This window comes from Leptopilina heterotoma, unplaced genomic scaffold, assembly GCF_015476425.1.
Source record: "Leptopilina heterotoma isolate Lh14 unplaced genomic scaffold, ASM1547642v1 Lhet_81, whole genome shotgun sequence".
Classification (NCBI taxonomy): domain Eukaryota; kingdom Metazoa; phylum Arthropoda; class Insecta; order Hymenoptera; family Figitidae; genus Leptopilina; species Leptopilina heterotoma.
Genome location: NW_025111185.1, coordinates 2,317,269 through 2,342,786, shown reverse-complemented (window position 1 = coordinate 2,342,786; position 25,518 = coordinate 2,317,269). Strand labels below are relative to the sequence as shown.

At 23.5% G+C, this 25,518-nt stretch overlaps 2 protein-coding genes and 1 long non-coding RNA gene across 4 annotated transcripts in view; 2 read left to right on the top strand and 1 right to left on the bottom strand.

Annotated features, from left to right (window-relative positions):
- The window catches only part of LOC122511330 (oxysterol-binding protein 1), a 28,163-nt gene extending 9,309 nt beyond the window's left edge, over positions 1–18,854 (top strand). For both annotated transcript variants that reach the window (XM_043626489.1, XM_043626490.1), the window contains 8 exons: positions 1,310–1,563; positions 2,344–2,530; positions 7,356–7,639; positions 11,460–11,698; positions 11,825–12,101; positions 14,568–14,950; positions 15,061–15,281; positions 17,383–18,854. In XM_043626489.1, the coding sequence (XP_043482424.1) occupies positions 1,310–1,563; positions 2,344–2,530; positions 7,356–7,639; positions 11,460–11,698; positions 11,825–12,101; positions 14,568–14,950; positions 15,061–15,281; positions 17,383–17,525 (1,988 nt within the window). In that variant the 3' untranslated portion in view covers positions 17,526–18,854. The remainder of the gene's footprint in view (positions 1–1,309; positions 1,564–2,343; positions 2,531–7,355; positions 7,640–11,459; positions 11,699–11,824; positions 12,102–14,567; positions 14,951–15,060; positions 15,282–17,382) is intronic.
- A 1,381-nt stretch (positions 18,855–20,235) lies between these two features.
- LOC122511331 lies at positions 20,236–21,306 on the bottom strand. The gene is made up of 2 exons (XR_006302503.1): positions 20,495–21,306; positions 20,236–20,402 (listed from the first exon to the last, which is right to left on the bottom strand). It is a non-coding gene; the product is annotated as an uncharacterized LOC122511331 (long non-coding RNA).
- Positions 21,307–21,763: 457 nt separating this feature from the next.
- On the top strand, positions 21,764–25,424 carry LOC122511250 (uncharacterized protein YJR142W). Its single transcript, XM_043626384.1, has 5 exons — positions 21,764–21,974; positions 23,321–23,418; positions 23,513–23,717; positions 23,876–24,355; positions 24,434–25,424. Exons 1-5 carry the CDS (start codon positions 21,899–21,901, stop codon positions 24,556–24,558), a joined length of 984 nt encoding a protein of 327 aa, XP_043482319.1. The 5' UTR covers positions 21,764–21,898; the 3' UTR covers positions 24,559–25,424.
- The last annotated feature ends 94 nt before the right edge of the window (positions 25,425–25,518 follow it).

The following is a 25,518-nucleotide window of genomic DNA, read 5'->3' as shown; positions in this document are numbered from 1 at the left end:
GTAACTTTTACAAAATTTAATTTTTTTTTCGTATTTTTAACTAAACATCTTCTATAAATCCAATATTTTTAATAATTTTTGAAAAACTTCTTTAAGAATTTTCAAATTCATTTTCACAAAATTTCAATTATTTGTAAATTCTTCAATTAAATATAAATTAACTTAAAATAATATTAAAAACATCCGCAATTAAAGATTTAAAAAAAAAAAAAATAATTACACAGAATTATTAGTTAAAAATATGAAAAATTCAACTTTTTCAAAGATTTTAATCTGAAATCTTTTCAAAATTCAATTATTTCTAAAAATTTATGCTCTAATGCTTTTAACATTCAATTATAATCTAAAATTTTAACTGAAATCCATTTTTAAATTAATTTTTATTAGAAAATTCAACTAGAATTTAATTATTTAAATACAAAAAAAATTTATTGAATAATTGCATGTTTCTTAAAATTGAATTCTCATAAAGAATTTTATCTATAAATTTATAAATAACTGAATTCTTTTGACAAATTTTAATAAAATTTTTAAGAATTTTTTCGAGGAATTCCATTAAAATTGTATTAAAAATAATTGAAATTCTACAATGAGTTTTATTATTTATGACAATAATTGAATTCCTAAAAAGAATTTTATTATTTACGAAAATAATTGAATTCCGGTAAAAATTTTATTATTTATAAAAATAATTGAACGGTTGCGAAGAAATTTAAAAAAAAATTTTTAATAATGAAATTCCTGTAAAATTTTTATTATTTTTTGAAAATAATTAAAAGTTTGTGTAAAATTTTATTATTATTTTTTTTTAAATAATTGAATTCTTTTGGAAAATTTTATAAAAATAGTAAATATCGAAAATCATTGCGAATTGAGGAAAATTTTTGAAAGTAATTGAATTTCAGAGAACAATTTAATTATTTTTAAAAATAATTGAAATTTTGATGAGAATTTTTAAAAATTTTTGAACATAATTGAATTTCTGCGAAGAATTTTATTATTATTATTATTATTATTATTATTATTATTATTATTATTATTATTATTATTATTATTATTATTATTATTATTATTTATCATTTGTAATTTCTCTAAAATTATTCAAATTATATCGTACAATTTACGAACTTTTCGTTTTTTCTCAATCAAATTACGGACTTTACGGACCATTTTCCAAAAAAAAACGGACTTTTACGGGATTTACGGACCTATTTCGAGCCCTGCTATTGCATTGTTATTTGGAAGGATTATTTGAAAATTAATTAGACATGAATTTATTTTCAATTATAATGTCGAATTATTATTTCAGAAGAGGAGGAGGAGGAATACCAAGGCAATGCCAATCAGAAGATGGAACAAGTTTCAACATTAAAAGACTTATCCGAAAGATTGGAACACTTGCAATCATGCTATGAACTACTAGTGAAAAAAGGATCAAATCTTCAAAAATGCATAACTGATTTAGAGACTCAGGAACCTGTTTCCCATGAATTATCTACAAAAGTAAAAAGCCTTACCGAACGAGCCACACTTTTTCGTGTGGCTGCCACTGCGATGATTAGCGTAAGATTATTCTACTATTATCTGGAAAATTTTCGTGAAAGGCAACAAAAAATAATAATTTTATACACAATCATTACATTCAATTTCACTACAAAATTTTGAACCTTCAAATGAACGAAACTATTTATTCTGTGAATTATTATTATTAATTATTAATTAATTAATTTATTAATTATTTTTTAACTATTTATTCTGTATTTTCAAAAAACCTTTGGTGAAATTTACAACGTTTATAAAATCGACAATATAATAGAAAAAATATTTTTCAACTCAAATTTTTGGCTAACAAACATTTAGTAACAATCAATTCTTCTTATATTTTGATATTTAGATTGTTGGATATTATCAACAATTCAAAAATAGTTTGTAAACAAAAAATATTGTTTTCTGGGTAAAAATAGTATTTTTTTTCCTCCAATCGTTGTGAAATTCACCCACGTTTAAAAATTACTATACTAAATTGAAAATTAATATAAATTTAACATTTACTCACAGTTGAAAGTTTATCTTTTTAATAAAAAATAATTTTTTGGCTTCAAATGATTTTCCTTCAAGCAAATAAATTTTGTTAAAATACTAAAAAAAATAGTAACAAAATATCGACGTTCATTTAAACGATAAAAATTTAAGGAACATTTAAGATTTAACTAAAAAAATACAAAGCACTATACATTGTAATTATCAATTTAACAATTAAATTAAGAATTAATAATATTCAAAATTATGAATGTTTCTAATAACTTATGTTTTAATTCATTCACCAGTTTTTAATATTTTCAGGCAAGCAGCGATTATTTACAATTGGCGCAACAGCAAGAACCAAAATGGAGAAAAATGGTACAGCACGAACGAGACCAAAAAGAAAGAATCGAAAAAATGGTTGAACAACTAGCTAGACAACATTCTCATTTAGAAGAAGCGGCACAACACGCCTTACCAGACTCATTAATTGAGCATCAGATGGAAGGTAATATTTTTGAACTACCTAATATCAAAATTTATTATCAATTTACTTTTCAATTTTTTCAAATCAAATTTCAACCAATATCTAAAAGGCAACATTGAAAAAGAAAATTATTTCATACAAATTTGTTTCTTTTCTAAAAACCAGTGCAATTGGTTATCAAGTTCACAAGTTTTTTTTATCATTTAATTTATTTAATATTAGGTAAGAAAAGGGATTTTTCTATTAGGAAAAAAATATTAATTTACGGAAAAAGCAATTTTTGAAAAGAGGAGAAATATATAATTTTAGGTATTTCTATAATTTAATAGAGGATTATCTATTTTATTTGAAAAAGCAGATAAAAAAATAAGATAGAAGATAAAAGAGGAGGCAATAATTTTTACAAATAGTAAATATAAAAAATAATTAAATATTTATTCGATTATAGTGATTATACAGGGTGTCTAGTATTTTCGTTCAACAAAATTCCCGGTTATTTCCCGGATTTTCCCGGTTATGTCCAAATTTTTTCCCGGTTTTTTTTTCTCATTTCGAAAATAAATAAATCTTTAAATTTTTTTAATTTTTCAAAAATAATCTTGTCTCTTTATAATTATAATTGAAAATTTGATATTTTAATTTTATTAAAATTATATTGATAATAATTGAATTTCTGCAAAAAAATTTCACTATTTATAAAAACAATTGAATCCTTCCAAAGAATGCTATTATTTATGAAAATAATTTAATTCTTGTGAAGAATTTTATTAAAATTTTTGAAAATAATAATCATTAATAATAATTAATTATTTACTTAATAAGTGTAATAAACATTTAATCAGAAATTTAAAATTATAAAAATTTAAGAGAAGTTTAATAATATTTTTAGAAGCAAAAAATTGATTTAAAACTGTAAGAGGGACCTTAAATTTTAAAAATTAAATTATAATTACGGTCACTAACTTCCCTTGATTATTTACGAAAAATTTAAATAAAATTCTTTAAAAGAATTCAATTATTTTTCAAAAAATGTAAACAAATTTCAATTATTTAAAAAAATTTCAATTATTTGTTTAGAAAAATTCAATTATCTTGAAACAATAGAATTAAAAAATTACAACAATCTTATTTTTCAGAATTAAAAAAAAAATTTGCGAAAGTTTAATTTTATTAAAGAATTTTAAGTAGGTATGTATATTTTTTTAAATTAACTAATAAAAATTTTAATTATTAATCTTCGCAGTAAGAAACATGAATACATTAGAATTTAACTCTTTATAATATTCAATTATTAATCAATTATTAAATTAAAATACTTTGGAAATTCTATTTGCTAAAAAGTTTCTAATGAAATTCTTTAACAAATTTAATTACATATTTTCAGTCGAATTGATTTTTTACTATCAAATTAATTATTTTTAACTAACTTAAATTTAGAGAACAGTATAAATACCTATAAAAATTGAAATAAAAAGTGATTTTTTAAAAAGAAATTAAAATAATAAAACTTTTTTAATTTTGGTAAAAAAATTCCCGGTTTGGTATAAAATTCCCGGCTAATTCCCGGTCAAATAAAATTCCCGGTTTTCCCGGAATTCCTGGTTAGTAGACACCCTATTATAGTCAAGAAATCAATTTGAATAAAATAATTTTTTTCCACTGTTTTCGTGAGATTTTCAATTTTTAGCTAAAATCCAAATTTTAAGTATGAGGCTGAAGACCTCAACGTTTATGAAAACAAAAAAAAATAGGTAGTGCAAAAAAAATGCGACAATTTATTTTCCCTAAAGTTTTGAACGTTCAAATTAATCACAATATTTTCATTAATTTTTTTAATTTTAATTTTCTTTAAAAAAATATTGTTTTTTGCAATTGAGAAAATCATTATTGAACTAATTTTTTATTAATTCTTTTAATTTCTATTTTCTTTACAAAATATTATTATTTTACAATTGAGAAAATAATTTTTGACCAATATTTTTATTACTTCTTTAAATTTTAATTTTCTGTACAAAAATATTGTTTTTTGCAATTGAGAAAATAATTTTTGGAAAATATTTTTATTAATTCTTTTAATTTCAATTTTCTGTAGAAAAATATTGTTTTTTTACATTTGAAAAAATAATTTTTGTTTAATATTTTTATTTTCTTCATTAAATTTCAATTTTCTTTACAAAAATATTGTTTTTTAGAATTGAAAAAATTAGTATTGACTAATATTTTTATTATTTCTTTAAATTTCAATTTTTTTTACAAAACTATTGTGGTTTGCAATTGAAAAAATAATTTTTGAACTAATTTTTATATTACGTCTTTAAATTTCACTTTTCTGTACAAAAATATTGTTTTTTACAATTAAAAAAAAAAATTGTTGCCTAATATTTTTATTACTTATTTTAATTTCAATTTTCTTTATAAAATATTATTTTTTTTACAATTGAAAAAATAATTTGTCTAAATATTTTTATTACTTTTTTTAATTTCATTTTTCTTTGCAAAAATATTGTTTTTAAAATTGAAAAAATAATTTTTGACTAAATAAATATTCAATTTTTATATTTTTCATTTTAGTCCAGTAATTTTTGAAAAATATTTGAACACATAAAAATATACATTTAAACTTTAAAATTTGAGGAAAATGAAAAATTTCTTTTTTAATTTTTCGTTTAAAAAAAAGACTTCAGCTTCATATTTTTAATTTACTCAGAGAAATTTATATAATTCTTTAATTTGAATAGTAGAATTATTATTTTTTATTTAAATAAGTAGGTATTAAAATCTTAGTTTAATTTCTCAAAAAAAAGGTAAGTGATATAAGATTATTCGTTTATCACTACAAGAAACAAATTATTTAAAGTTTGAAACGAAATTTGATAAGCTTTTTTCATGAAAATAAAATGATAGATAAAAAGAATAATTTATATTTTTAGTATGGTAAGTATATTATAAATTTATCGCTATCATGAGCGTGAATAAAAATAATTCATTATAAAATAGACAATTTTTTTTTGTTAAAAATTTCAAAAAGTTAATTATTTTTAATTTATTTCGCAAAAATAAATAAATTGAAATAATTTACATTATTTGTACACTTGACAATTATTGTAATTTGCAAGTGTTTAGATAAAGAAAACAATTTTCCAAAGAAAACAATTTTCCATCTATTAAAGTAGTTTGTTGAAAAAATTGTTATTTTAAGGATCAAAAGAGAAGTATAAATTAGAAAGTCCTTGAGGAAATTTTGTAGAAAATATTGATTATCTCTCGCGAATGTGTCAGCGACTTTTGTTGAATTGTAAGATACCAGATGGCAGGGGAATACTTTTCTCAATGTGCTTTGGTGTGTATGTATGTACAAACTGATATTCGATTCAGTGGAATATAATCACCCAATCAGTGTAGAAATTTCTTTAAGTATACGTGTTGTGCGTGTTCGCTTTGTCACGAGCTCGGAGCTGTTTGTCGTTCTATGCACAGGTGGCCTTGCGAATCGCCACCACAAATGTCTTTCGCTTAATACGCTCAACAATATCTTTTTTTGACTATATATACAATAGTTATTTCCAAATTTCTAAGTGATCGCTAATAAATTATACGGTCAGAATTTCGGGAAAAAGAAATTAAAAAGAAACGGAGCAAACAGAAGTTTGGCTATTGATTGTCAGGAGGAACATTCAGCAGCATCTTGAAAAAAAGGTTTATAAATTTATTTACAATTTTCTAAAGGTTTCTGCCCTTTTGACTTTTATTAAATTTGCTTCATGCAACACTTCTCGTTCAATAGAATATTCTAAACGTCAGCATCATATGATATAATTGACAAACAGGATGTGTCACTATCACAAGTTCATGTTCGCATAAAATCTCTTTTGCTTATAGACTCTGCCAAAAGATTTAACGTCTCTTTTATCCCTCAAATTACATTCGTGAATCAGAAGTTGCATATTTTTCCTTAAAATAATAAACTCATCAATCAAAAAAGAATTGGAAATGAAATTTCCCCAATTATCAGTGGTATTTATGAAGATATTGGATTAAAATAATTTTATTAACAACCGATTTATGCTTTTACTCGCGAGCAAATATGATGAATCATTTCCTATCTGGATTTAAACGTTGAAAGAGAATATTTTTTATTAAAGTAAAAATTCAGTGGACTTAATTTTTTCATAAATTCGCTGGTGTTAAAATGATAAATATAAATCTTATTGACAAAAGAATTCTAACCTACTTTACTTTTTTGTGGATGAGTCAATCGAAATTTTCGTGAAAAATTTTTTTCCTATTTTTGGAGGAATTTTTAAATTACAGTTATTGTGAAAATGTTTGTAGATATAATCTACATCTTGATTAAACCAGTTTCTAAGAATTTTAGAGTAGTTTTATCATTTACAATGCCGATTAGAAATTTTTGAACTTTGAAACTATTTCAAATAAGTAAAATTGGATATTTATTGCTTACAATTATTGAAAATAAAATATAATTGATAAATAATAATAATAAAAAATGATAAATATCTAATAAATTAAATAAACCATTTTTTTTCTTTTGCACTAAAAGTTTAGAATTAATTAAAATAATAATTCATATAAATTCATTTAACCTAAATTTTTATCTTTCTCTACTTTTCTTTATCTAAAAAGCCAGAAAAAATTGTCTTAGAATAAAAAAACAAACTTTTTTAGAATTTGCAAGAATTTTGTCATTTAAAAAAAAATAAGTATCGAGTCGTACTATATGCTATATTTAAATAAATTTTAACTCTTATCTGCGAAAAGATAAGAACAAATACGCTTGGTGTATATCTGTATTTTTAAAATTTTAATTTTTCACTGAAATTCGTAGGAGAAAAGCAGGTGAGAATAAGAAAATTGTTGCCGCAATCAGATGACGACGAAGATAACGCAGTTTTCTATGATGCACAAGAGACAGATCCTGTATCGTTAGCAATTCTCAATTCTCTCTCACGTGGACGTGATCGAACTGATTCCCAAGGAAGTGACGATGGTTCTAGTTCAGAATGTGATCCAACAGTCACTGCTGATCGTACAAGAAATGACAATTTTCTCATCGTGACCGACTACGAATCACTGCCAAATTCACGTTTAAAAGCCCTCGAACTGGATAAGGTGAGTTTTACTCTAAACAATTTTTTTTTCAATTAATTCTTTAATCAGAGTTGCCAAAAGTCAGGAAAATCAGGGAAAAGTCAGAAATTTTTTAATAAAAGTACTGAAAAAAATTTAACTTTTAAAATTCATAAGACAATTCTGAATTTTTGGTGTCTTTTTTGTTTGCCTCATAAAATTACAAAGAACTGCCATATAGTTATTACTTATAAATCATTTAATAAAGTGCTTTTTTTTGAAAAATTTCAATTTCAATTCTGTTGAAACTTGTTTTAATTTTAAAAGTTTTAACGCAATTCTTTGAAAAAATTCAACTACCTTAATAAATATCAAAATTATTTACAGAAAATCATTTATTTTCAAAATTTTTTTTTTTAAATTCTCGTCAACATTTCAATTAACTTTATAAATAGCAGAATTCTTCGCCGAAATTCAATTATATTCAGGACTTTTAATAAAATTCATTGCAAAATTCAATTGTTTTCATAAATAACAATAATCAACACAGGAATTCAATTATTTTCAAAAAAATCTAAAAAAAAATTCGTCATCAACATTTTAAATATCTTTATCAATGAATAGTAAAATTCTTCAACAAAATTCAATTATTTTTATAAATAATAAAATTCTTCACAAAAATTCAATTATTTTTATAAATAATAAAATCCTTTGCAAAAAATCAATTATATTATTTTTAAGGATTTTAATAAAATCCTTCACAAAAATTTGAATTACAGTCAGGTCTCGCCAAGTGTCGTTTTCAGTAAGTGTCATGACTCACAAAGTGTCATCGTTCAAGACCCAACAAGTGTCACTTTTCCCACTTTTTTTTACCCTCTCCAATGCTAAAAATGGACTTCCCCAAACCGGTTTGCAACATAAACCAATGAAATGGCCACTTTTATTAAAGGGGCGTGGCTTAGGCCACTGACACTTACTGAGACAGACGGTCTCAAAAAATTCCCAGTGACGACACTTAGCGAGACCTGACTGTATTTACAAATTTTTTTTATAAATTTCTTCGCAATAGTTCAATAATTGTCATTTAAATAATAAAATTTTTACAGGGATTCAATTATTTTAGAACATAATAAAATTCTTTTTATGATTTCAATTATTTTCAAGAATTTTGATAAAATTTAAAAAAAAATTTAATTATTTTCAAGAATTGTAACAAAATTCTTCACAAAAATTCAATTATTTTAAGGAATTTCAATAAAAATTCTTTGCAAAATTCAATTATTTTTATAAATAACAATATTCATCACAAGAATTTGTGATGTAATTTGTGAACAAGAATTTAAAGGAATTTCAATAAAATTCTTTGCAAAATTCAATTATTTTTATAAATAACAATATTCATCACAAGAATTCAATTATTTTGAAAAGTAATACAATTTTAAATAAATTCCTTGAAAAATGTAATTATTCTTAAAAATTTTATTAAAACTTGACAAAGGAATTCAATTTTAAGAAACATTCAATTATTCAATAAAATAATAAACAACAAAATTCTTCCCATAAAATGAATTATTTTAAGGGATTTTAATAAAAAATGTTTTCAAAATTCAATTATTTTGATAAACATCAAAATTCATCACAAAAATTCAATTCTTTTGAAAAGTAATGAAATTCTTGGCAAAATTTCAATTATTTAAACAAAATTTAATAAAATTCTTCGCATAAATTCAATTATTTTCAAGAATTATTATTTAAATTCTTCTCATGAATTAAATTATTTTAAAAAGTTTTAATAAAGTTCCTCAACATGTTTTCAATTATTAAAGAAAATATTTACTTTTGTATTTAAATAATTGAATTCTCGAAGAATTCAATTATTATTTTTCGTACTTTTAACTGACAATTAATTTTTTTGAAAAAGTTTAATTGAATTTTATTTAAAATTATTTGAAATTGATTTAAAAAAGAATTTTATTTAAAAATAGAAAATAATAATTGAATTGAAATAATGAAAATAATTTTAAAGAAGTCAGAGTAACAATATTTTTTTATTATAATATAAAATAATGATTTTATCACTCGATCATCTTTAATTATTAAAAAACATGAAGGAATCGATCACTCCGAGTCGAAGACTCGGAGTGATCGATATCTTCTTGTTTTATAACAATTTTTTATAAGTTTTTTAATTTTAAAAAAGTTTGAATTTGAAATTTTTGAAAATCTAATTGAAAGTTTATTTAGTAACAATCAATTTCTTCAAAAATTAACGCACATGAAAATAAATAGAAGATAAATTTTACTTGAAAAAAGATTCGTTCTTGATAAAAAATAAATAAAAATTAAAAAATAATTTATGAAGTTTAAAAATTTTTAATTCTTATTTTTCATTTTTATCTCAGTGAGCAATTCATAAAAATATTTAAATTTCGAAACAATTTTTCGTAATTCAAAAGTTGAAAATTTTTACAGAACATTCTATTTTCAAAACAAATGTAAATATTCCCGCACGAAAGGAAAATAATTATGTCTATTCTATTTTCAAAATGGAAAAATCAATTTGTAAAAAAGAAATAAATTCTTCGTTCTTTATAATAAGATGAAATTACAATATTAAAAAAGATAATTGAATAGAAAATGCAAAAATGAAGAATAAGGAATTTAAAAAATGATTAATAAAACAATGAAAGTTGGCACATTTCGTTTATCGACAAACCTCTAGACTTCATGAATAAGATATTATATTTTCAAATAGAGAAAACTTAGGAAAGTAAAGAAACACTTCCTAATAAGGGGCTTAGAAATATTGTACAAGTACTTTGTCAGCTCTTGGATAAAAAACGATTAAAATTGTAATTGTAGACGATTATTAGTATTTTTAAAAGCTTACGTTTTTGTTATAAATGATTCAAGATTTTATCATTTACTATGATTAATATTTATTCTCCGTTTTGTATAACTTGCATCTTAACGATTTTTTTTTTCAATTTTACTATTGTTTTATATATATGTAAATTAGTGTTTTTTTTCTTTTTCTTTGTAAATAAATAAACATTGTTTTCGAAATGTCCGAACACGAATAAAAAATTTATCAGTAACATTTTTTTAAAAAAATAAATTCTATTTCTTCCTTTTCTGAAATCTATTGTGAAAAAAATTAACTAAGCGAGAACAATGTTTTGAGATAAAAATTAAAATTTAGAGACTTTATAGTTAATTTTTTTAATTTGTGACTCAAAATTATTGTAGTAAATTTCTAATTTGAAAAAGAAATAAATAAATTTCAATTATTTCAAAGTTCAACTAAATTCGAACGTTCAAATAAACGACGATATTTTTTTTTCTTTAAAAGAAGTAAAAAATGTTATTTTTTTGTGAAAAAAAATTAGTGCTTCACTAAGTAAATATTTAACTTTAATTAAATATTTTATTAAATATTATGTAATATTATTATTATTATAACATTAGAATATTATTATTAGTATTATTATTTTTTGTATTAGACTTTTAAATTTAGCATTCAAAAATATTTAAGAAAAGAAAGAATTTCGTTTATTCGAACGTTCCCAGAAATTTAGGAAAATAATTAAACTCTAAATCAAGATACAAAAGTCTGAATTGTTTATAAATAAAACAACACTTAATGTTTCCCGTATTTGTCAAGTAAGAGAATTTATGTAATCATTCGCCTAATACAATTATCGCCAATAAAAGATCTAAAGGTTAACGAGTTTTACGAAAAAGTATAAGTTTTATATCGAAGCCTTATACTGAAGGTTAACTTTGTCTTTGGATTAATGCAAATTTATTGCAATGGTTTATAGTTAAAAAAAAAAAATTATTTATTTAATTGTTACAGACGCCTTGGCGAGCAAATAATGGTAGTAGCAGCGCCGGGATAACAACCACAATGCCGAAACGAAAACGAAGAACCCGAGTTCCTGATAAACCAAATTATCCCCTAAATTTATGGAGTATAATGAAAAACTCCATTGGGAAAGAATTATCGAAAATACCAATGCCAGTTAATTTCTCCGAACCACTTAGTATGCTCCAAAGGTTAGCGGAAGATTACGAGTATGCTCATATTCTCGACAGGTGTGTATAAATTTCTTGCAATTTTGTAATTCTCTACTAATTCTACTAATTTGGATTTTAAGAAAATTTTCTTTACATTTTACGAAAAATTCTAAATTTTAATTTGTGTTTGTATTTCTTTTTCAGGGCAGCAGAATGTACAGATAAATATGAGCAAATGGCGTATATCGCCGCTTTCACCGTATCAAGTTATTCAACGACAGCAAATAGGACAGGTAAACCCTTTAATCCTTTATTAGGAGAAACGTACGAATGTGATAGAACTGACGATCTCGGCTGGAGATCGATTTCTGAACAAGTTTCCCATCATCCTCCAATGGTAGCGCAATATTGCGAGGGGCGAAAATGGCGTTGCTGGCAAGAATTTACAATGGCTTCCAAATTTCGTGGCAAATACCTTCAGGTAATTTTTCATTTTCCCTAAAAAGAAAGAACACTATTTTGTTTACTTTTTTTCACAAAAAAACACTATGAACATATTTCATGGTTGCCACGCTTTTTTTTCATTTGAAAAAATGTCTTTATTCTTGTAATCTATTATTTTAATTAAATATTTCAAAATTAATTCAATTTTAAAAGAGTTGCGTTTACAATTTTCATAAGTAGATGAACTTCAAAAGATTTTGATTTGAAATTTTGTAAAATGTCAATTTTAAATGAATTTAATTACAAATTTAAAAAAATTTTGATAACTAAAATTCTTCTGTAATTAGTTAAATTTTTTAATATATATTTAATTGATTATTAAAAATAATAGATTTACAGAAGAATTTCAGTTAAAAACACTAAAAAAAAATTGAATTTTTAAAGCAAAATTACAAATGATTGCAGAAATTCAATTATTTTCAAAAGTAAAATTCTTCTCAGAAGTACAATTATTTTCAAAACTTTCCTCAATTTAGTGATTTTAATAAAAATTCCCAAAAGAATTCAATTAGTTAAAAAAAATTTTTTTTAATTCTACGCAAACATTTAATTGTTTTCATAAAAAAAAATTCCACAGGAATTCAATTATTTACAAATTATTTTCATAAATTATTATTCAATTATTTTCATAAATAATAACATTTTTAGAGGGATTCAATTATTTTCATAAATACATAATAAAAATCATTGCAGAACTTAAATTAATTTTAATACAATTTCCATCCGAATTTTCGAACAATGAAATTATTCTTAAAAATTTTATTAAAATTTGTCAAGAGAATTTAATTATTTAAAAATTTTTTGATAACATTCTTTGTGAAAATTCAATTTTAAGAAACATTTAATTATTTAACAAAATATTTATTTTTGTAGTTAAAGAATTGAATTCTCGTAGATTTTTCTAATAAATATTGATTTAAAAATGAATTTCAGTTAAAATTTTAGATTATAATTAATTATAGAAAACATAACGTGGATTTTTAGAAATAATTAAATTTTCAAAAGGTTTTAAATTAAAATCTTTGAAAATTTGAACTTTTCATACTTTTAATTAACAATTCTGTAGAATTAATTTTTTTCAAAAAGTTTAATGAATTTTTTTTAATTATTTGAATTATTTTTCTAATATATTTAATTAAAAAATGTCAGAATAAACAAAATTTCGTAAAATTAAATTGTAAACAAAAGAATTACAAAATTCTCAATGAACTTTTTCAAAAATTATTTTTCAAAAATTGATTTGAAGAAGAATTTTAGTTGAAAATTCTAGAAATGTATAATCGTAATGATGAATATTATTTTTGAAGAAGTTACAGTAACAGAATAGCAAGTTTTAATTATTATTAATTAAATCCGAGTCGAAAACTCGGAGTGATCGATATCTTCATGTTTTATAATAATATTCTTATATGTTATTGAATTTCAAATTTTTGAAAGTCTTAATTTCTATGAAAAAATAATAATGATTAGTATTTATTCAAAAATGTTATATACAAATTTTTAAATAATTAAATTCTTTTGACGATATCAAATAAATTTTTTAAGAATATTTACATTTTTCGAAGAAATTGGATTAAAATTGTATTAAAAATAATTGAAATTTTGTGATGAGTTTTATTTATATGAAAATAATTGAATTCTTAAAAAGAATTTAGTTATTTAAGAAGATTATTGAATTTTTGACTAGAATTATATTAAAAATTTAGAAAATAATTGAATTGAATTGCAGAATTGCATTTTTGAGAAATTTATAATAATTATTATTTAAAATTTGAACTGAATGTCATTTTTAAATTAATTTTTATTAAAAAATTCAACAATCCAATTATTTAAATACCTATAAAAATAAATAATTTATTGAATATAATTTAATGTATTTTAAAATTGTACTAAAAATAATTGAAATTCTGCAATGAGTTTTATTCATATTGAAATGAAAATAATTGAATTCCCATAAAGAATTTTATTAAAATTTTTGAAAATAATTGAATTTCGGAAAAGAATTTTATTATTTATGAATGTAATTAAAATTTTGATGAGAGTTTTAAAAAATTTTTTAACATAATTGAATTTTTGCGAAGAATTTTACTATTTTTGGAAATAATTGAATTTCTGCTATCGTTTGTAACTTTTCTCAAAAAGTTTAATTATTTTAGTGTTTTTAACTAAAGTTCATATTTAAATTTATTTTTTATGCATTTAATTTTATTCATATATTTCTATAATATTTTTTTTTATAAATTACTGATTAATTTTAATTAATTAATTAACAATTTGCCCCAATGAATAAAAATTAAAAAATGAAATTTTAATTAATTTTGATAGTGACGCAATTTAATTTGAAGAAGGCAAATAAACATTCATTCGAACGTTTGTAACTTTCGAATCATCAAAAGTAGAAAGTTTTCTAGAGAAAAATAGTGTAAAAAATGATAATTTACAGGTAATACCACTCGGCACAGCCCACCTGGAATTTAACTCAAACTCACAACACTATACCTGGCGAAAAGTGACGACAACAGTTCATAATATAATAGTAGGAAAATTATGGGTCGATCAAAGTGGAGACATGGATATCATTAATCACACCGATGGAATAAAGTGCCATCTCAAGTACACTCCATATTCATATTTTTCGAGAGACAGTCAACGAAAGGTTAAAGGCGTTGTGATGAATACAAACACCAAGGAAGTGAAATGGGTCGTTCAGGGTACGTGGGACACGAAAATTGAAATAGCTCAAGTCACCAACACTACAGGAACACCAGACAATCCAGTGTACAAGACTGGTCCCTATATTCTTGCCTGGAAACGTCACATGCCACCGTAAGAATTATTATTATTTTTTTCTAAACAATTTTCGCGATGATAATAATTTTTTTTGAATTTTTCACGAAACAATTGTCAATCATCAATAATTGTTTTCTTCTTTTTAGGCCAGATAGCGAAAAGTTTTACAACTTCACGGAGTTAGCCTGCCAACTTAACGAACCGGAAGAAGGTATTGCTCCTACTGATTCACGTCTAAGGCCTGATCAACGATTAATGGAAGATGGACTCTGGGAGGAGGCAAACACTGAAAAACTTCGACTGGAGGAAAAACAACGAGCTGTGAGAAGAGCGCGCGAAAACGAAGCAGAAAAGGCTACTGATCAAGGTGAGTTAATCATCAAAGTTTATTTTTGTCTTTAAATATTTACAGGCCTCGAATCGACTTTAAAGCGCAAAAAAAGTCGTTGAAGTCGATTAAAAATACAAAACAATGTCGAAAAAGTTATTTAATTCAATAATTTCTATAAATTACAACTGTAACTTAAAATCTTTTAAAAATCAATGAATTTTTGAAGAATATAAAAAAAATAATCAAATTTTTTAAGAATTTTAATGATCCTAAAATTTTGAACGTTCAAATGAACGATATTTAATTATTTCTTATTGAAATTAAATTTTTATTGCAATAATTTTGCGCCACTTCAAAAAAAAATTAATTCTGTAGTTTCTGAATTTAAAATCTGCGTTTTTAATTTTTATTGCAAAACTACTGTTTTTGTATCTATTTAATATTTTGTATTTAATAATATTTAAGAACATATTTTTAAAAAAAATTATTTCTTTCATTTGAACGTTCAAAACTTGTTGCAAAGAATTTTACCAAAAAATTTGAAAATAATTGAATTTCTTCAAAGAATTTTATCAAACAAATTTGAGAATAATTGAATTTCATCGAAGAATTTTAGTAAAATTTCTGAAAATCCTAAATCAATTCTTTTTATGAATTTCTTTGAATTTTTTTAAATAATATAATTTTATTAATAATTTTTATTGGAAATTTTTAAAGTAATTAAATTTTATGAAGAATTTTTGTTAAGTTTTTAAAATAATCGTGTTTCTTAATAATTGAAATTAAATATTTAATTATTAAAGTTTATTAAAATTGTATTAAAAATAATTTAATTCCTGAGAAGATATTTATTATTTATAAAAAATAATTTAATTCTTGACATGAATTTTACTCGCTATAAAAATAATGAAATTGTTTAGAAGGATTTATTAAAATTTTAGAAAATAATTGGATTCTTTCGAAAAATTGTATTAAAAATTTTTAAAAAATTGAATTATTTCAAAGGATTTATTATAATTTTAGAAAATAATTGAATTCTTTTGGAAAGTTTTAAAGCAAATTAAGAAAAAAAATTGAATTCTTTCCTGAAATTTTATTCAAAATAATGAATCTTTGCAAAGATTCTAGTATTTAAAGAAATAATTGAATTCTTTCGTGAAATTTTATTAAAATTTTATTGAAAATAATTGACTTTTTGCAAAATTATTATTTTTTTAAACAATATCGTAACGTAATTTTTCGAAAATAATTTAATTTCTTAAAAGAATTTTTGTATAATTTTAAAAAAGTACTAATTAATTATAGGAAGAATTTTAATTAGAAATTTTAAAAATGATTGTTTTCTTCGAAATGTTAAAAATAATTCTATAGAAAATTTGTATGTATTTGAATTTTCGGAAATATGTGATTGAAAATAATTGAATTTCAAAAATTAGAATTGAAAAATTTTAATAATTACTTTGTTCAGAAATATTAAAAAAATTCAATATAATTTTTAGAAGCTAATAATTAATTTTCATTTCAGAATTTATATTTGAAGATTTTTCATTAAAATTCTTGAGAATTCAATTATTTTCAAAATTTGCAATTAAAATTCTTCAAAAGTTGATTTTTACGAATTGAAACATAGTACTTGAAAAAAATCAATTATTTGCAATTAAATTTTACAAAATTTCAATTATTCAAAATATTTTTAATTTTGTATTTTGAAAATTTAATTAGAAAAATGATTCAAAAATAATTTTTGAAAGATTTGTCCTTGAGTTATTTTTGACACTAAATAAAAATCGAAATAAGTTGTATTTTATGCTAAAAATGTGGTATTTTGTTGCGATATTTGGAAGAAAAGACGAAAAAGGCGCAATTTTTGAAAATAAGTCGAAAAAAGTTTAAAAAACCATAAAAACCGAGTTCTTTTTATTGAAACAAAAATTTTTTTTGAAAAATACTTTTCAATTGAATATTTTTATTTGAATTAACCAAACACGTCAGTGTTCATTTAAATAAAAATATTCGCATTTTTTGAAAATAGTTTTATAAAAGTCATATCCGAGGCCTGCGTTTAATAAATAAAAATAGACATTTTTTAAGATCGATTACGAAACAATCTCAGAAGACAATTTTTCCAATATTTTAGGTATGCCATACGAGAGTTACGAACCACTTTGGTTCAAAAAACAAGAAGATCCATTTACAGACAGCCTTTGCCATATGTACACTGGAGAATACTGGGAGTGTAAAAATAAGCAAGACTGGTCACGATGTCCAAATATATTTTAAGTTTTATCTCATCAACTTGTTTAATCGGATAGCAAAATTCTCAACTAAAAAAAAAAAGTACTCGCTACTAAATCAAAACAAAATCATTAACAGGTTGATTATTTAGATTAAAAATATAAAAGTTTCAATTTGATGATTAAAGGAAGTTTATGTATATTTCCACGGTATCGAATTATTCAAGCACAAAACGAATGACTTTATCAAAGATTCACTAATTTTCGCACGACTATGGCAGTATTTTCACTACTGTATAGTCGTCCGAAAGAGTTGATCGTTCGCATTTTATTCATACATGTATTTTAGTTTTATTTTTAAAAAACAAAAGAACTTCCGTGCAAATCGCTCTGAGATTGAATCTCAAAATGTGCTTTGTAAAAGATCCGTGTGAACACTTGTAATTAAAATTCATAATAATTAGAAGCAAAAGCGAGGGTGATTAGGCTTTTAAACTAGATGACTTGTATATAAGAGAAAAATTAATATCGACTGAATTTTTGAGTTAAACTCAAAAATCACGTCGCCAAGTTCAAAGCACACGAGCTTCCACTTTAATTAATTAGGGAAGCCTCGGAGCTTTGTACAAAATATTATAAACATTTCCTGTCCATAAGTATACATTTGCTAATATATATACATATATTATTATTACTTTTATTATTATTATTATTATTGCAAAACGAATCTGATTGTATCAATTACTTATGAGCATATAATTTCTGTTGCTCATGAATAGTCTACGTAAAGTAGATATTCGGAGAGAGTCATCAGTTTCAAATGTAATGCACATATTAGCTTTAGCTAATTAATTACTGGGCGGAACAACTAATTTGCATCGAAAATTTACATTAATATTATTAAGTCTCAGGCTGTACTATAATTTAAATGGCTGATAATATCATAAGATGACGTCGATGTACACATATAAATACAGAGTAATTTTAAAGATGAATAAAATAATTATAAAAAAAATAAATTATACGACTATAAAAAAAATGGAAACGTTAATAAAGATTAATAATAATTAATGACGATGAAACGTCATTTTTGGTAGAGTGTTTGAATATTTAAGATGCTTGTAAATTAGTCGCTCGCTGAGAAAATTAATCGCTTTGCTACGGAATCAGTGTAATTTTTGTAGGTTATATTTAACGTGTTGAAAAAATATTCTTTTGGAGTAAAACAACTTTTATTGGAAACCAAAAAAAAAAAAAAAAAGGAAAAGCATCGTTACTACATAGCTGTAATTGAATACAACCAGGAGATAATTGATAGTTTTTAATAAAATCTGTTATATATTTTAACACCAGTAGTTTTATATTAACTAGCAAAGAAAAAAAAATCGTTTTTGCATTGTATGTAAGTATTGTATATGTATAATAACAATTGATTTATAATTGTAAAGAAAAATTTTGTTTGCTGCTATATAGCTTCAGGAAAGAAAAATTTTTTTTTACTCCATTTTCGGATTATTATTCAAATATTTGCAAAACAATTTAACACCGAAAAATTTTACTTTCAAACAAATTTCACTTGCATTATACATATTTAACTTATATTTGATCAAGAATTATCCGAATATGGAAATAAAAAGAAACTTTAGCAAAGCCTTTTGAGTAAATACATTTTTTCTATTAAGAGAATTCGATAGAATTTTTTCTAAAGTTTATTCCATAGTTTAACTTTAGTCACTTCTTTTCATTTGTTTGAAAACTAATAATTTAATAGATAAACAAAATATCCGATTTAAGAAAACAAAACAAAACGAAAAATCGAACAAAATAATAGTAGGAAAAAAAACTATTTTTAATTTTTGAATAAATTGATAAAAATTGACTAAAGTGGAGCAATTGACAAGAAAAATATCTGCAAGTAAAAAAATAATAGATAATTACTATTGTTTTGGCTGCAGTTTAAATTTATATCTGGAGAAAATTAATTTTATCAACGTGTGAAAATATACAACGTTTATTTAAAAGAAAAGTGTAAAATTGAGAATTATTTTATGAAAATAGAAAAAGAACGAGAAATAAATTAATAAGATTGCAAAGCAAAAAAATGTGAAAACAATTAAGATCAACGGTAGATGAAATTCAAGAATTTAGAGTGATTGCAAATCTGTAATATAAAATAGGTACTAATAATATTAAAATAGGCCTTAATGACACGTTCGAATTGTTCGTCCCCTTTTTTTTAATTTCAAGATTATTTAAAAATTCAGAAAAGAAATTTTTATTACAATTTAATAGGAAAATTAATTAAATCTCTGTTATAATAAATGTTAACTTTAAGAGTTTAAAATACTTTATACATATCGAAAGTAAAAAAAATCAGTTTTCCTTTACTTTTGGAATGCAATATTTTTATATATTCCTTTTTTGTGGAATGTTAAATCGATACTATTCATTGTTCAAATATATATTATCTAAAGTTTTCTTTTTTCATATTTTAACGACTAGTTATTTTTTAAAAAATTCAAAAATTTTGATTGTCAAAAATAAAATATTTGTACTTTAAACTGTAGCCATTTGGAGAATAAAAAATAAATATATTAGATTTAAAATTATGTTTCTATTTATTCGAATTAATTTTGTTTCAAGTTTATATAAGCAAAAGTCGTAAAAACTATTGTATTGTTATTTAATTAAAATTCAGCCAAATTCGCAATGCATTTTCGCCTAATACCTATTGTTTGTATACTATTTTCTTTTTCTTTTTGCATCAGCGACACTCATTTTGACGGTTCTCTCACATACCGTCCATGTACAAATAACGAAAATAGTGACAACTTATAATAAATGCAATAATGTCTTGTCACTGTAAATTATAGTCAAAACATAATAAAGACTCACCGAACGAAGAATGTTGGATTTTGAAATGCTGAAAAATAAAAGAAAATAATAATTATATTAAATTGTTTCATATATTACTAACATTTGAAATTGACACATAGAAATGGTAATTAGACTTACAATAAACTTAGCTGGTACATTATCCTCCAATACAGAGCTACTCCGTCAGTAAAGTAGTAGATATATAACTTCTTTTCTTCCTATTTCTTCATTTTATCCTTTCAGGAAACTTCACTTATATGTATAGACATTTAATTTTCATTACAATTATATCACATAATTAACACCACTAATCACTAATATTGTTTAAAACTTTCGAAACACAAATTTAGAATTGCAAAACTGACCAATGACACTTGTAGCGGCGCCATCTTGCTTTATACAACAATGTTCTAATCGCTTATTGAACAATCCCGAATTATCACTGTCCAGAAAAAACATCTTGTTAATCTTTATCAAACAATTAACACGACGGATTAAATTGAAAAAACAACACAAATATTCCAAACACATTCACTATTTCTTCTTCGATAAATTTTTACCGACCGAGAAAGAAAAATATTTCCAACACTTGCACTTTCTTCTGTCGGCTAATTTCAACCGATTGACAATACGAAACACAATAAACTCCAATTCACTGAAGAATTATTACTAAAATATCAGAATATTTTTATATTTAATGAAAACTTTCTTGAAGGGTGATTATTAAAGTATAAATTGATTTCCGGTCTAAAGCTCCGATCACTCCGATCGAGATAAGTACTTGTCTATTTTCCACTTTGAGATATTATAATAAACACAATTTCACAATTTAAGGAACAAATTAGCGAATTTAAATTTTAAGCCTAGCAACAATCACCTCAAAGAACAGTTATCAACTGAAGGTCCCGTAGGTTACGCAGTATTTATAGTGGGAGCCAGAGGGAGCTCTGAGCTTCCCCCACTTTTCACCAATGCGCGCTCTGATTGGCTGTTGCAGCACTTGGGCACTACAGAGACCTGCATATAAATACGGAGCACGACTTAGAGCGCGCACATTACAATATTCTCGTTCTTGGTCCTAGGATGAGTAAGTAATAGAAAAAAAATTATTTTGAAACCATTTTGATGTTTTATACAGAAAACCAGACCTGCTACAGTGATTCTACAATAATGCACCATTAATAATATCATAATAGTAATGGAGATTTAATACATATATTACTAAAAGTAAAATCAATCTAAATAAATTATGAATAAATCAACAATCGTAAAACTTTGTAAATTAGAAGAAAGTAGAAACAAAACAAAATTTGTTGTTTTTAAAACAAAATTACCGCTCTTCTTTATTAGTACTTCAAGCTAACACATGAGCGCTTTCATATATTTTTGTTGTCGCTAGGTTCTTGTTCATGGTTCTTGTCATGTTCTTGTTATGTCGGCTGCTAAAAAGTCTTTATTGTGCATTCAGCCGGATTAACACGCTGTGTACTTTGTATTTTCTTAACTTTTGTTGTTAGAATCAGTTGACAAAAGTAAAGCATCATGACCGGTACTGTTGCTGAATCGACATCGCGTTTATTATCATTAGCTAAAAAATGCAATTGCTTCTACTTGTCAGGTAAGACAAAACGCTCATATCCCGCAAGGGAGGATATCGATCGCAAACTCCTTCGCCATGCATCTTTTTTTGTAATAAAGCTACAAACAAGAAAAAACCCCTGACTTTTCTGTGTAGCTCACCATCGATTTCAAACAATGACGTGTCATTTATTATTTACATTTTAGAGTGTTAATTAGAAAATTCAAATATTTTTCTTTAAATCAAATTTTTTCAATTATTATATGCGAAAAATTATAATACAAAAATGTTTTTTAAAAGTAAAATATTCGTTGATTATTGTTTATTAAATTAATTTTCATTCACCTACTTTGCTTAATCTTTTTAATTTATTTTTAATCCTTTCAATCCAATAATTATTTCGTGCTATTTTCTTTTGTAGTTTTGTAATCAAAAGAGGAGGGGAGGAGTGCATCTGTCAAATGGCAGATGCTCAATTTAAATTTGTATATTTCGTGTACATTATTTTGTATATAAAAATAATTTTTAACATTTTTAAAATTCTCTTTAGACACGTCGCGTACTTTTTTTTTGTAAACATTTCTACTTTTTAGCCATTTCATCGCTTTTCGATGTATAATAACCATCATTAAGATTGTGTACTATATTCGAATTTAATGAATATTTAGAATATTGAAAATATTAGAAATGTGATAGTTTATTATTATCTTTTTTTGTTTTAAAAAAATTATTTTAGTCACCTTTTTCCTATATTGAAATAGGCGCTTTGTTACTTATTATCTTGTAACTGTCTTTTTCAAAGATAGATAAGATATGAAATTGAACTTTTAAATTATATACCTACTTTCTATTGTTTATTTATTAATTTTTGTTCTCTGGAATTAGCGAGAAAATGCAAAATTTGTATTAAAATATTTTATTTTAGTATGTAGTATCTTTTTTTTTCTTTACCGAAACACAAGTTTTTTATATCATATTTCGTAATCACGTGAAAGAAATAAATTCTACATGACGCATACTGATATAGAGTAACACTTTTATGTTGAAAAATGCAAAATAAAATTTACTACTAATATCACTATTGTAAAAATTATTTTCAGTTTTATTTCTTTCTCTTTATTACAATTATTTACATTTTTATTTTATTTTTTATCGTCAATATAAGAAATTCAATTTTATTATTATTTAAATAATATTACAATTTTATTTAATTATATAATAATAATAATGAGACAATAATTATAATATAATTATTATTTTTATTGTTAATTTTTTTATTATTTATAATATTATAATAAAAGATTTATTAATATTTTATTATTATTGTTATTTGTAAATGACGTTGGTTTAATGTGAAGGAAAGTAAAATTGCAAAATGTTTTTAGGATTCCATTCAGGTGAATGCAGAGCATTTGTCGTCGATGGACAACAAGTGGGACTTGTGAGGCCGGATGTGATGAAAGAACTTTTAAAATATCCCCAGGTAATAAAGCGGAGAAAAAAGGAGGGAAAAAAACGTGCAATTCGAAGACAATGTATTCTTGTTGTCATTAAATGTCATTAACTCTAATTACCAGGTGTTTCAAGTTCAACCAGAATACGTTCAACTGAATCCTGCCTTTAGAGATTATACAGAACGAAGTGAAAGGGTTGATCAAGTTTTAAGGAAATGGAAGGAAGGAGGAAAATTCGTCACTCTACGAGGTTGGCGGGAAGAATACTACGATGTTCGAACTCAATTTAACACTCCGCCTTTATTTAAAATGGATCGATCAGCAACTTGTAAGTTCAGACAATTTTATCTATTCTGCAAAAAGAAAATTTCCATTTTTGTCTCGACAATATTTTTTGTCCATTTGTTTCTTTTTCTATTTTTGATAAGAGAAAGATTTTTTTTCTATTTCTGACAATATTTATTTGCTATACTTTTTTCGTCACAGGTTTATTTGGAATTCGAAAATACGGCGTAGACATCAATGGATACGTGATGGATCCAGTGAAAGGACTTTCAATTTGGGTACAAAAACGAAGCTCAACTAAACAAACGTGGCCAAGTTATTGGGATAATTTTGTCAGCGGTGGTTTAAGTGTTGGTTTTGGAATTCACGAGACTGCTGTGAAGGAGGCTGGCGAGGAAGCGGGAATTCCAAAAAATTTAATTTCCAAACTCAAGAGTGCCGGATGTGTTTCTGTATTTTTTGAATGTGAACGAGGATTATTTCCCAATACAGAATTTATTTACGATTTGGAATTGCCACTTGATTTTAAGCCAAAAAATGGTGACGGCGAAGTTGAAACATTTGAATTATTACCAGTTCAAGAATGCCTCGAACTTGTTCTCTCGCCGAAATTTAAAACAACTTCGGTTCCAGTTGCTTTGGACTTTATGATTAGACACGGATTTATAACATCGGAAAATGGTGAGATATTTTTTTTTAGCAAATAATATTTTTCCAAAATAATTATCTCCTAAAAATTTACAATTTTTCATTCTTCAGAGCCGAATTTCATTCAAGTTGTTGAACTGTTACACGTACCATTGCAGACGATGTTTAATCAACCTCAAAGGAAATATAAAATAGCTGCCAATGGTGAGGCAAATGATGCGATAGAACGAGTTTAAAATGAAAATAGGTACTAATTTCAAAAAGAAAGAAAAATTAAAAAGTAGGCTACCTTATGGCTGCGAATTTGGATAAAAAAAAAAAAATGCCAAAATTTCAGTTCTTGAATTGAGAGTTTAATAGATAGCATTTTTCATTTTTCAATTTATTCGTTCAAGTTTTTCTATTGCGGGACGTAAGAATGTAGTTTTTGCAATTTTTTACAAAGTCAAAAGAGAAGGCGGTAAAAATACTCATTTTACGAATGAAAACTTTTTTTTTCTAGAAGAGTTTTTCATTAGAGTATAAATTTATTAATATTCTAATCTATTTCATTTTAGTTTTTAAGTAATTTCGCACAAAAGTATTCAATTTTTTTATTATATACTCTCCGAGCGCTTCCAGCTTTTAGAGACGAAAAATAAAAAAAAAAGCCACTCGTTTAATTCTAACGCACTTTTAAGAAAAAATCCGTTTTTAAATTATTTTTATTAAATTTATAGTAAAATTCCTAATTTTATTAAATGGTGTAGGTAACTGTTATTTCCAAAAAAAGTAAGAACGGAATCTTGCTATATACAAAATATGACAGCATACAGAACTGAAAGTGAATTTTGTTAAATTAGAATGAATTTTAGATGTTTTATTATCATTTACGAAAATCGTTTAAATTGAGTGTTTTATAATATGAAATATTTTCTCAATCGCAAAAATATTCGGTGTAGAATTTTTTGCCAAATATTAGAAAGAAAAGTAATAACATGTTAGAATATCAAAATTGTAGAGAAAGAGTTGCCTAAATGTGAATATTTCGGAGTATTTACAGATATTTCCTATTTATTGTGATTTTATTAATTTACCGATAATCAAATTTTTTTTACATTAATTTCTTTTTTGATTTTTCAAAATATTTAATTAAATATTAAATTAATTAATTACTAATTATATTAATTATATTATATTAATTTAATTATATTATA